Source organism: Mercenaria mercenaria, unplaced genomic scaffold, assembly GCF_021730395.1.
Source record: "Mercenaria mercenaria strain notata unplaced genomic scaffold, MADL_Memer_1 contig_1665, whole genome shotgun sequence".
NCBI lineage: Eukaryota > Metazoa > Mollusca > Bivalvia > Venerida > Veneridae > Mercenaria > Mercenaria mercenaria.
This window is the reverse complement of record NW_026459660.1, coordinates 13,493-27,004: the sequence shown is the minus strand read 5'-3', so window position 1 is coordinate 27,004 and position 13,512 is coordinate 13,493. Positions and strand designations below refer to the sequence as shown.

At 34.3% G+C, this 13,512-nt stretch overlaps 1 protein-coding gene across 1 annotated transcript; it reads right to left on the bottom strand.

Annotated features, from left to right (window-relative positions):
• Positions 1-2,693: 2,693 nt before the first annotated feature.
• On the bottom strand, positions 2,694-3,929 carry LOC128551780 (uncharacterized). The gene has a single exon (XM_053532694.1). It carries the CDS (start codon positions 3,927-3,929, stop codon positions 2,694-2,696), a length of 1,236 nt encoding a protein of 411 aa, XP_053388669.1.
• Between the last annotated feature and the right edge of the window lie 9,583 nt (positions 3,930-13,512).

Here is a 13,512-nt window from a genome sequence, read left to right as displayed (position 1 = left end):
GTGTTGCCGTGGCAAAATAATTTTGCCATGGCAAGAAAATTCGTGATTTTGCATTTTTTTTCATTTTTCTTAAAAGTTATTTAACTATTTCCAAACGAATGTATTAGTAGAAATATGTTGTTTCATATCGATAACTCAGTTTTTTTTATTTTGCCATGGCAAAAACGGGCCATGGCAACTTTGCCATGGCAAGGTTCTGCCATGGCATTTTTGCCATGGCAAGTTTCTGCCATGGCAACTTTGCCATGGCAAGATTCTGCCATGGCAAGATTTTACCATGGTGAGTTTGCCATGGCAATTAATTTATTTTTTCAAATATTTTAAAGGAAGTTTGATAATTTTAGTTATTATGAAATACAATACTGGCAGGAAAAGAGAAGATTTTAGATTTCTTGTGTTGGCACATTTAAATCAGGAAGCACAGAATCTTGCTACATAGATTGTTTCACCATTACTGGGATAAATGCTGGTTGATTTTCAGCGGCAAGAAGGAGTTTTTTACATCCTTGTTTCAACGAATGAAAATGTATCAAATATATTTCTAATATTACATAACGGTCATCGTGTGCCATATATTTTTTCTATTTAGAAAAATACAAATATTACTTAAATTACAGAACATATCTATTCATCAAATAAGTAAGTTTCTTTCGTTTATGAAATACGATATTAGTTATCATCATAGTATCTTGATCTTTGATGTTATATATGACTCGAGAATTTTAGCAGGCTTGGATAATCTAAGCCGCGCAAAAATAGAAGAAAAAAAAATATCCGAATAAAACTGTTTAGCGCTTTAAAGTTTTTTTTATATACTTGATCTGCATTGAGGTACTTAAGCATTCAAGACATCATACAGCGATTTTAATGACGAATAGACAAAATGTGTATCAGATTTTCCCTGGCACATAGGTTTGTGCAACATATGCTATGTTACAAAAATAAGCATTTTGCAAAACCCGTAGAAAGTCACACACCAGCGGAACCGGTTATAGGTTCGATGCCCGGTCGCGTCATACCAAAGACGTAAAAATGGTGTTAGAAGCTTCCTCACTTGGCGCTCAAGACGGTAGTCTTAGGACTTGTCAGTCCGGTGTCTGTATAATGTTACTGGGTGAGTTAACATATCACGTTTTTACGGAGTGATATTCTAGTGAGGCAGCACTATGAAGTTGGGCGTTGTGCACACTGCTACATTTTTGTTTAATTTTTCATAAAAAGGTGATTTAACTATGTCCAAACGAATGCATTGGTAGAAATATATTGTTTCATATGGATAACTCAGTTGTTTATTTTAATTTGCCTTGGCAATTAAGTTATTTTTAAAGGAAGTTCAATAATTTTAGTGATTATGAAATACAATACAAGAGGAACAGAGAAGATTTTATATTTCCTATGTTGGCACGTTTAAATCGACAAGCACAGAATCTTGTTACAAGGATTATCTCGCCATTGTTCATCCTTACACGTGAATGAAAAGGGTCCCCTTAAAAAAGATACGAATAGTCAAAATATAGATGGTCAGATTTTTACATGCTTTATCGCAGAATTTTTCATTCAACAATTACATTCCTTTTCCCAAATACATGACTACGAGTTTAATTACAAAAAATGAGTTATTATAAGTCATACATAGTGCGTTAATTTCATTAGATTTATTCGATTTAACTGCATGAAGATAGTTTTAAACAGCTGAACGTATCTGAACTTTTTTACTACAATTTCAACTTTTTTACCAAAATATTTACAATATAATAGTAGAGATATTGTCCGGAGCTATTCGAGACAATAATGTACTGATTATGATACAAAATGTACTGTTATCCTAATTAGATAAAACACAAACAAAGACGCCAAAGGCGGTATCGCACTTTGATCTTCTGATTAACAGGATGATATATCGTGTCATACAGTATCCATTAGTTGTTTTGCGTCTACTTGGTATTTAGCATTTTGCGCATGTGTGATTATGCATTATACTTAGTGACTGATGGCTGTGTAAATAACTTTTGTTTCTTTTTCATAAAGCCACGATAAAGGCACACTTTGTTATATATATATATGAAGGAAAGACATTAAATTATTAACAAGATAATTGAACATTTAAAAAAATAATCTAATTGTTTATAATATTATGCACTAATTTATTTAGCAAATACAATATATATGCCAGAATTAATCAAATTACGTTCCAAACAAAACTTGCAGACGGTACTGTCTTTATCAAAATTTTATATATAATAAAGGGAGGTAATAATTAAGATGCATTTTGTTGTTTTCGTAAAATGTTGTCATAAAAATATTTATATTTACAATAAATTGAGAATACAAACATGTTAAAAATTAAAACTGAACAATTTTGGTAGTGTTAAGATTATATAGAAAGGTTACGTAACTATATAAAACAGGTAGTATATAATAGTGCAAAACTTAACATCAACATCATTTCAGTTTTCATAAAAGTTACTGTGAGAATTCATACAGTGACTTTGCATTCATACCGTTCGGATATAACGTATCTAATTTATGAATCCAATACGTATTCTTGAGCAGTCTATCCATGTTATCACGCACTAAGTCAATCGGCATAAAAGTAAAGTCTTCCATAGAATGTTCAGTAGAATTGAAATGAAGAGCAACATTTGATGAAAAACTTGGGTCACATATACTTCTGATATCAAATTTATGACTGTTCATCGTTTCGACACAAGTTGATGCGTTTGACCGACATATTGTACTTTACACCTTTTACATGTGATTAAATAAATAACGTCACTAGACGTGCAGTTTCCACCGAAAAATATTTTAAAAGTTTTCCCTGTATTTGTACTCGTAAATGCATCACTTTCAATAATACTGTCACAATGTGTACATCTGCGTCTGTTACATCTACTTGTTTTACAATCCAAAGATTTTTTGTTTAGCGACGAATGAGTAAGATAATCCTGTAGGTTTTTGGGTCGTTTGTAAGCTAGAACAGGTTTATAGTTGTATAATTGTTGTACACTGTTATTGTTGGACAGTTTCAAAAGATCCCAGTATTTGTTTATTGTAAGTCCAAGATGCGGAAGGGACGGGTTATATGGGATCACAAATGGAATTAATTGGCTACTGTTTATGTCTGTATTTTTGTTGATTAAAGCCTCATCTTGTGTAGAACTCGACACTTTTTCAAATGCGGTCTTAATAACGTTGTCGGGATAATTCCGGTTCTTAAAATACTGTTCTAAGTTGTCAAGAGATTCTTGAAATTTACCGTCGTCTGATATGATGCGTCGATATCGCTTCGCCTGACTGAATGGTATGCCTTCTTTACATTTATTTGGATGACATGAACTGTATTCCAGGTATTGATGAACATCTGTAGACTTGATGTAAATGTCCGTAGATATGTTATTGCTTTCCTTTTTCAGCACTGTTACATCTAGGAATGACACATTGTTTTCAGATACGTTGTAAGTAACTTTTATTGTTGGATGATATGCATTCAGCTTTTTTATGAAATCATTTAAGTCTGCGAGAGAATGATCCCATATCATGAAAATGTCATCTAAGAAGCGGAGCCAAGCAGTAGGTTTCAGATGATAACTTTCAAGAAAATCAGTTTCTAATTTACCCATAAATAAGGAGGCATACGCAGGTGCCATGGAACTAACCATGGCCGTTCCTAAAGTTTGGACATAGTTTTCACCACTAAATTGAAAATGATTGTTTTCGAGAGTTAACTTTATGAGGCTACATATTTCATCCGTCGATAGTTTACTATTATTATTTTCTTTATCTAGGTAGTGTCGACACGCGTCTATTCCATCAGCATGTGGTATATTTGTATACAGTGATGTGACATCCAAAGTTACAAGCAATGACTTTTTCGACAATTTTGGCACAGATTTCAATTTTCGCAAACCGTACTTTTTCTTTGATGCCATTCATTCCGTAAGCTTTAATGTGGCTATTTTTCTTTTACGTGGCTAAAGGAATAACTTCAAAATAACATAGAAATTCACTGGAATGTTTTTTAAAATGTAGATCTTAAGAACGAAATGATACGAAATAAAAAGAAAATTTGTTCTATGTTTGCTCTTACAAACGGTAGTTAATCAAGATAAATTAGTTATTATGTTCTGATTCCATTTAAACTTTTGAAATGAAAGCAATGTTTAAAACAATTCCACATGACATCATGCAGACGACGCACGCTGCGCACGCGCCTTACCATTTCCAATGTACCAGCTGCGCATGCGTATAATGCAACAATCTCACTAATATGATTTGCTGCACGATTAACCAAACGTGTAACGTGTACGAATAGTACAATGCAAAGTGTTTAAGGCTTATCACTACTAAATAGAATGTAAGTAGTCCACATATAAATAGTCCTAATCTTTTTTTTTTCCTTTCCTAGTGCTTTTTCTCAACTGCAACGTGTTTACTTTTACCCTACCACGTTCCAGTATGTATACCTTTGCTTTCTATCGACATCGGCATAGTCCTACCGAATTCTATGTAAAAATGGCGGCGTAAGAATCTAATGTTTTGGAAAGAGAAATTGAAAGAAGCGAAAAGGAGTAAATTTAGCGGATTGTATTTAGCGAACTGTAGTTTTCTTATATAAAAGTTAACACCCCCTTTTCTTTTTGTTTTTCTAAAGTAGCGATATAGTTCTTTATGGAATGTAAGTCTCTGAAAATCTGATATGCTAGAAAATGTCGAAAACCCGATTTAAAGTGAGTGACTTTTATATAAAATAAAGAACAGCCGGATTTAGTGGTGTCCAGCCTATTAATCGTGCGCGCGGAACAAACACGCTAATGCCACGGTCCCCATTTACAAGAAAAAAGTAAACATGTAAATGTTTGTTTTAATATAATTGCTAGGTATATATATACACCCACATTTGGTAATACAATAAATCATGGGGCCTCCATGGCCGAGTGATTAAAGTCGTTGACTTCAAATCAGTTGCCCCTTATCGATGTGAGTTCAAGCCTCACTCGGGGCGTTGAATTCTTCATGTGAGGAACTTCCAGCTGGCTTACGGAAGGTCGATGGTTTTACCTAGGTGCCCGCTCGTGATGAAATAATGCACGGAGGGGCACCTGGGGTCTTCCTTCACCATTAAAGCTGGAAAGTCCCCATATGACCTATCATGTGTCGGTGCGACGTTAAATCCAACAAAAATAAATCATATTGTTCTCATGTATACATACTGTAGAACCTGAATGTAAATAAAAACTGTTTGTCTGTCTATCTGTTGGTCTGTCTTCTATTTAAAAAGATCACAAGTTAATAGTTAAACGAAATCATATGTTGTAAATAACTGTCCTATAACCTTTTACTTATTTCGCAAAGTTCTGCCCAAATTTTCCTTTTCATTTTCCTTCAACTCTTCGTTTGTTCCTCTGTGCTTACATTGCATACTTATATGGCTAGAGGGACAAGCTGTAACCGTACTTTTTCTTTGATGTCATTCATTCCGTAAGCTTTAATGTGGCTATTTCTTCTTTTACGTGGCTAAAGGGTCAACAGAGAGATCAGAAAGAGCAGCCGAAATCTAGTTCATAGTTACACGCAACAAACCGTGTGGCAGACATACAAAGTAATCTATATATAGATGTCACTGACCTTCATATTATGATCTTCACCTTAATCTAAATACCTCAACACCTTTTATCATAACCCCGGGGCATGTTTTGCTTTCTATTATGGGGGCAAGGGTCAGTAAATTTGAAAACTCCACAACTCTGCGCTGATACCAGTGCGAAAAAAATCATAAAAAAATCCAATTTCGACAAATTCAAGGCAATTATTGAGCGAATGTCTTGCATACACATAGCACTTCATTATGTGACATTTTCAGTCTGCCGATTCTGTTGCTTCTGTGATAAAAACGAGTAAAACGCAGGTTTCAGGACACTAAATTTTTACACAAAAATGGCCCAAAATGCACACCTTGCGCGACCTGTACCGTATTATCTGCAAATGACTGACCTGAAACACATGCATACTTTTAAAGCATGTGTCCAGACGAGAATAATCGTGGGAAGAAAAGTGTCTCATGACTGTTTACTTTTTCCGCAAATTTGAGCTGAAGCTGGATGAATGGATGACTGTTTCCAATTCATCTGACTTCAGTTACCTCAGGTAAAGTTTTAGACCCGGCCGTCTACATGAAGCTAGGAAAATCGATACATGCACATATTTATTTTACACAATAACCACTCGTACGCAGGAATCCTTAGTTCTATACATATCATAAATAACCAGTTGAATATATATGCCTGTAAAGTGCATATGTCTATTTTATTTAAAAAACATACCCGGGCTAAATGCGAAACTGGCCCCTGCCACTTTAAGATTTTTCTTTTTATGACCAAAAGCGGATTTTACTTGTTCTGAACTTTAATACCTCTTTTGCGAATATAACCACACAAAAATATTTTAGTAGCATGAAAAGATATCTGTAAGTGAGCGTCTAAACTAGCCTACCCCTCTCGCGCAAAATGAGCCAAAATTTACAATTTGTCGCTACGAGACCAATGACGTAAAATACGTCCGTTTTTATCATTTTCTGGCGTAATTCAACGTATTCTATCAGTAAAAATGAAATAAAGTCATATTCGCATCATTTTGCGAAAATAAAATGCCCCCACCCCCTATTTGCCTATTTTATGGGGTCCCCACCCTCCAAGCATCCCCCTGATTGATTGAATGCAGAGCTGATTGGCTAAATATGCGCTACGTGGGTTAAGATAATGAAAACGGTGTTTTACACTGTTAATAGTGGTTGAATTTTGAAAAATCGTCTGTGCAGATATTGACTTTCAAACCTTGATGTGTCCTCACCGTAACATTTTTGAGCCGCTGTGCCGTCATTTAGCGTTTTAAGTCCCCAGAAAGTTTAAAATCTCAATCTAGAGGTTCTAAACTACCTAAAAACTGCGCACAATCAAGAGATTTCCGAAATTTAATTTTGGCCGAATCACTTATGGGGCAAGGGACAGTAAATTTGAAAACTCCACAACTCTGCGCTGATACCAGTGCGAAAAAAATCATAAAAATCCAATTTCGACAAATTCAAGGCAATTATTGAGCGAATGTCTTGCATACACATAGCACTTCATTATGTGACATTTTCAGTCTGCCGATTCTGTTGCTTCTGTGATAAAAACGAGTAAAACGCAGGTTTCAGGACACTAAATTTTTACACAAAAATGGCCCAAAATGCACACCTTGCGCGACCTGTACCGTATTATCTGCAAATGACTGACCTGAAACACATGCATACTTTTAAAGCATGTGGCCTGACGAAAATAATCGTGGGAAGAAAAGTGTCTCATGACCGTTTACTTTTTCCGCAACTTTGAGCTGAAGCTGGATGGATGGATGACTGTTTCCAATTCGTCTGACTTCCGTTACCTCAGGTAAAGTTTTAGACCCGGCCGTCTACATGGAGCTAGGAAAATCGATACATGCACATATTTCGATATGAAACAACATATTTCTACCAATACATTCGTTTGGAAATAGTTAAAATCACTTTTTAAGAAAAATGAAAAAAAAATTACCATGGCAATTTTGCCATGGCAAAATCATGAATTTTCTTGCCATGGCAAAATAATTTTGCCATGGCAAAAGACCGATTTGCCATGGCAAAACCGCTTTTGCCATGGCAAATGTAATTTTCTCGTACTGATTAACAAAAAACTAGTAATGAGATCATATCAAAACATACTAACTTTAAAATAGGTGGGTTTATCTAACAATTTAAGGCAATTTTCATTTTTGTAAAGCGCATATAAATATGGGCTGAATTTGCCAAATACCGGCGTGGCAAAAAGAAACCGGCGGTTATTATAAGTATCACGTATCTGATGTTTTGACAAATGTGAAAATGTCTTTTATAATCATTATATAGTCCATGTATGCACTATGCATTTTGTAAATTTTAACAAAAATTATTCTTTTGTTCTCAGCTGTAAGTTTTACTTAAACCTTAATCCTCGATAGTATTAAATTCCTGATGCAATTTACAGTTACTAAAACATCACTGTATTTAAGATAACTACCAATTATTAAAGTTTGAGTAGTATCGTTTTATATCAGGTATGTGTTTATCTAAAAAAAAATCCTGAAGTAAGTTTTTCATGTTACACAAATTTGAATAATAGACTTCTTCTAAAAGGTTTAAATTTCTCTTTTAAAATATTTGCCTAATTGTTTCTTCAGTATCTGACAACATTGTTGTTACATTTCTCTTTCAGCTGAAGGAACGCTATTAAATTGCGGATGAACTGTCACAACTGCTGGGTGGTATGAACTGGACAAACAAGGAGAATGTAATCGTGACAGAAGCAATAGTTAAAGCCGCTATAAACAAGGTAAATAACGAAAAAAATAATTTCAATCGTATGCACCAGAATTTTGCAAAGGCCTATGCTAATTTAAATTTAAAAACTTGCAGTGTAACCTGATATTATGACGACAGAACTTTAAAAGGTAAGGTTATTCTAGTTTGGTTAATTGGAAGTTACATCAAGTCGCAACAAAAAATTCGGTAGTTATATTCATAAATGATGAATTTGAAGAATAAAAGCAGTATTTTCCTGACATTTAAGGTCGGATATACATAACCCTTGTTTAAAACAGTAGTCTTTCAACAGGAAGTGTCTTGGAAGAACAATTTAAATGAAGAACTATTTTCTTCGACGTATAAAGTATAACTGCTTTAATTTTAAACTTAAGGCATGTACTTAACTTTTTCAGCCGAATGAAGCATTCAAATCCCACTTCCATTTACTGTCTGAATATGGTTTATACGTTGAACAATTACGAAAAGACTGTCAACTCGCTGAAAAGAAAAACGAAGAAGAAACCAGGGAAATAATATATAACTTTGAAATCAAACTAAACAGCTCTTCAGTCTTCCGGAAGTGACGTCGCCAGTAATGTGACAAACGATATTCTCAATCCAAATTTTATGGCAAATAGCTCTCCGTTAACGAATGCGATATATAGAGCGTACATTACGATACAAGATGGTACTAATTTGGTTGAGTTTCTGAATACCATTTATCAGAAATTAGAAGAATCCATCATGAAACAAACGGCTTAAAGTCGCTCTTTATTGACACTGAAATTATGTGATAAATATACCAGTTTCTCAGTTTATGCCATTCTATTGAGTCAAATATATACCTGACTATTTACTCTATTATTTCCATAATAATCATTCCAGTAGCAATCAATCTCACTTATCATTTGAAAATTAACTAAATTTTGCAAACATAGCAAGTTTGGTTTACTCAGATATAACTGAACGTTATATTTATTGTGAAAACGATGTGGTTGTGTTTCAGATAGTTATATACTTTTATTCATAATCAAAAATACCTTAAAGTTCCATAAGGCTTTACATTTTATTTTTAAAAAAATGAAACTGTCATCCAAATAGATGTTATGCATAACCATACTGCGCTACTTTTAATACTGCACATGAAGTTTTACAGTTAGAATCAAAAATGGATGTAATCAAAGACAACAGATTCAATAAAACTTTGTTCATCAATATTCAAAGCTTTGATTATAATAGAGAAAACAATTATGGAAAATAGGATTTAACACAAAATTAATATATTATTGTTGATAACGGAAAAAGTGGCAGCCTCAATTTAAACAAATGCATTATGAACCTTTAACTGTGATAAATTAATTTATATAAAACATATTTAATTGTATAAGTTCGTTTGTCTGTTTACACGTAATGCATATTTTTAAATTACTATTTCATTCATTACCTTACAGTCTTCATTTGGGCAATATATTTGGACAAATTATTTCATTGAGTAAATTTTTTCATTAAGAAATAATACATATACTTCTATATTATATTACTGCCAGTATTATATTCCCTGATCAACTGTAGGAATTATGTAATTATTTCTATTGGTACCACGCAGGACCTGTTCACTAACTGCTGAACTGCATTTCATAAGATGTTACTATTAGCACTCATATCTGAAAGCAATTCTTAACATAATTTTAAGGTGGCTTCATAAACTAATAATCTAACAACAAGCAAATAAAATTATTAATTGTGTGTATTACTTCACATTGCTATGACGTCATATTTTCGAATCTTAATGGGTTTTCCCGTTATGTATATGTATAATATGTTTGATTTAATTTGAGAGACTAATAAATTTTGCATGTAAATAAAATCTTATTTATACGAAACCAACTTATCTGCTAAAATAGTTCTTAATGGTTTCAATATCGTTTCCATAACAAAGATATGAGCCGTGCCATGGGAAAACCAACATAGTGGGTATGCGACCAGCATGGATCCAGACCAGCCTGCGCATCCGCGCAGTCTGGTCAGGCTCCATGCTGTTCGCTTTTAAAGCCTATTGGAATTGGAGAAACTATTAGCGAACAGCATGGATCCTGACCAGACTGCGCGGATGCGCAGGCTGGTCTGGATCCATGCTGGTCGCATACCCACTATGTTGGTTTTCTCATGGCACGGCTCATATATTGTACTGAACCACTCACTTGCTATGCACATATTAATTAACAAAACAAACTTAGGCCTGTTACTAAAAACAAACAGTAAAGCCTCGATAATCGTAACATTCCGAAGACCAGAGATGGTTATTGTCTTTAAAAAAAAGACGAGAAGATCCATGAAACTTAAAAGATTGACAACTATTGATATTCTTATACATATAGTTGAACTTTCTTTGCTCAAGTTTGGATTATTCGAATGCAACCTTTCGCTGGAACTCAGCGTCCAGTCCCGGCGAATCCATATGTAATTTTCATTGTTCAACCACGAAAAATTCGAAACGAGAAAATCCGAAATCGACAAACGGTCCCGACAAATGTTTTATAGTGCATTTCACTCTTTTTCCCTCGAACAGACAAAACGCATGTCAATTATTTGCATCGATAGACCAGTGTCAGAAACTTTCTCAGAAAATCGCCTCTTCTGAATAACACTGATTTACAGATGTTTACCGGTGCGTATGTTTACAAAAGGTAGCGTTGTTTAATCTCCTAATTGCTTTAATGTTTTGATCTTAGTCACTGCTGCGTGTTTTTTGTTTTCATGAAAAGTAATTTTGTTTGCAGTGAATGTTTCTGTTAAATTATTACACTTTAAACAAAACTTTGTAAAAATGAAAGTCTATTATGTATTACCTTTTAGCAGGTAAACACGCAACTATCAGTGACTTTTAAAGAGTGTCTGAGCAATTATCGCTCAGTGTAATAAAAGTCTAAAAATGTATTTCGTTTTCATGATTGATGTGTTTAAAAATAGATAGTGTACTTGTTGCATTCAGATATACTTTTAAGAAATAAAGTAGTTGTTATGCTCTGCCTCTGTACTAGCAGATGATGAATTTCGCGCCCTGTGTGACTGCGTTTGCTATATGTGAAGCGCCTTTGAACGAGTTTATCATGAAACGGGCGCTGTATAAATCTGGTATAATAATAATAGTAACAATAATTATTATCGTTGAATAATACTTATTCCAGTTGTCGAGTAATCAGGTACACAGTTATGTGTATTAACGAAAAGCCTCGATGACTCGAACTACTGCTATCTCGAACAGATTTTGCCGATCCCTTAAAGTGAATTAATATTGCTTAATACAGTTTCACAGCATTCGGACAGTTCAAAATATGTGCTTTCGAATTCTTTTACTTCTTTAATCTAATTAATCCTAGCTTCTTTAAATCATGATAAAACATTACCAGGGCGCATTTTTCACTAAAATACATGCAGTTTATTTTTAGAAACTAACTTTACTACACATTTATGCTGTGCCTAGCTATACAAGTATCAGGTGTGTACTATATTTATACAACACACAGCAATGCTCATACACATAAACATGCTTACACGTACCAAATATCATAAAATATTGAGAATTTTTGGGTTTTTTTAGCTCAGAGTATACCACGAAAGAGAATGCGTTTGCTTATTTTAAGATATCAATCGGTCTTTATTTTCATCCAGCTCCCTTATTCAAGAGTTTTATTCAAGGTAGATAACTGACGTTTCTTCATTCTGTAATAAATTTTAGTGGATTTTAAAGAGAAGATAGAGGCCTTTAAATTTAAAATCAACATGTATTAGGTGCCTTCGATGGAGAACATCACATTTCTCCTTGTTACTAGTTGTACTTAAATTGCATAAATTGTTAGATATTTTCTTGATACGAGGGTCCTGCAAATGTTCTTGTTTCGGATTTATTAAGTGCTACGTTTTATCAAAGATATTTTATTACAAACCATCGAAGCATCCCCCCTTTACCGAAACTAATTTTCATAAGTTAAACCTTTTTACCCAATTGCGAAAAGCAGATAAATAGTCTTCTTTTGGTATCTATTTGAGACATTAATAAATGGCATTACCAAGAGAACTTCTGGACTGATATTTCTTTCCAGGAGGCATTTTCTTAAGCTTTGGAAATAAGAAAAGTCACAGGGGTCAGGTGAATAAGGCGCCGGATGGTTTACAACTTCCACCTTTTCAGAAGCCAAAAAAAGACTTAACAACCACGCACTTGTGAGAGGAGGCGTTGTCGTTTGTCAGATGGACTCCTGACCATCATTTGCTTGGACGTTTCTTATTGTAAAACGTATTCGTTTTCTCTTTCTTTAGTACAGAGTTCTTGTAGAGTCGTCTAGTGACTGTATTACCAGATGGACAAACAAGGCACTTGAACGACTCGCCCACTAGAATTAAAGAAAATTGCGTACAGCATCTTCTTTGAGCTTATGGTTCTCTTGGTAATACAGGGGCGTTTTTTAATCTTTTCGCTTCCGTTGCATATTATCAGCCCTTCTCTGTGGCTCAACATGTGCACCCAGATTTCGTCACTTGTAAGCAAGTTAGAAATAACCCATCACAGCCTTTGTATGTTTTCAAAAGTCCCTGGGCACATTTAAGGCGTTGTTTATTTTGCTCCTCAGTGAGCAAATGAGGTACCCACCTAGCGCAAACCTTTCTCATGTCCAAACCCTTTTTCAAAATTGTTTGCACATTGCCTTATGATATGCAAGTACAACTGGCTATACCTTCTACCGACAATCACGCATCCTGTTTGACCACAACTTTTACAGCAGGCAGCGAAGCTTGCCTTGGTAACAAAGGTTTTAGGCCTACCAGAACGGGTATCATTTTCGACAGATAATTTCCCTGCTTTAAAAGCTTCAACCCACCTAAAAACTGTACGCATTGAAATGGCCTGAGGTCCATATTATACCACACAGTTATTCAAATATATGCCTTAAATCTATATCAAGCCTAATGCGGCATATAATATAGCTACGAATTTCAGTCTTTTCGTCCATTTTACAATGTGAAAAGTAAATCGGTCAGTGTATATGACTGCATGTATTTCAAATTGAAATAACTCGATCATTTGAAAAGCAATTTGCACGAAATAAACGGATATCGTTAGCTATTGGACACAGCATTCAAGCGAATGAAGTGTTTAA

Excerpts from the sequence above, each read along its gene's own strand:
- LOC128551780 (XM_053532694.1), bottom strand. The coding sequence starts at position 3,929 with ATGGCATCAAAGAAAAAGTACGGTTTGCGAAAATTGAAATCTGTGCCA.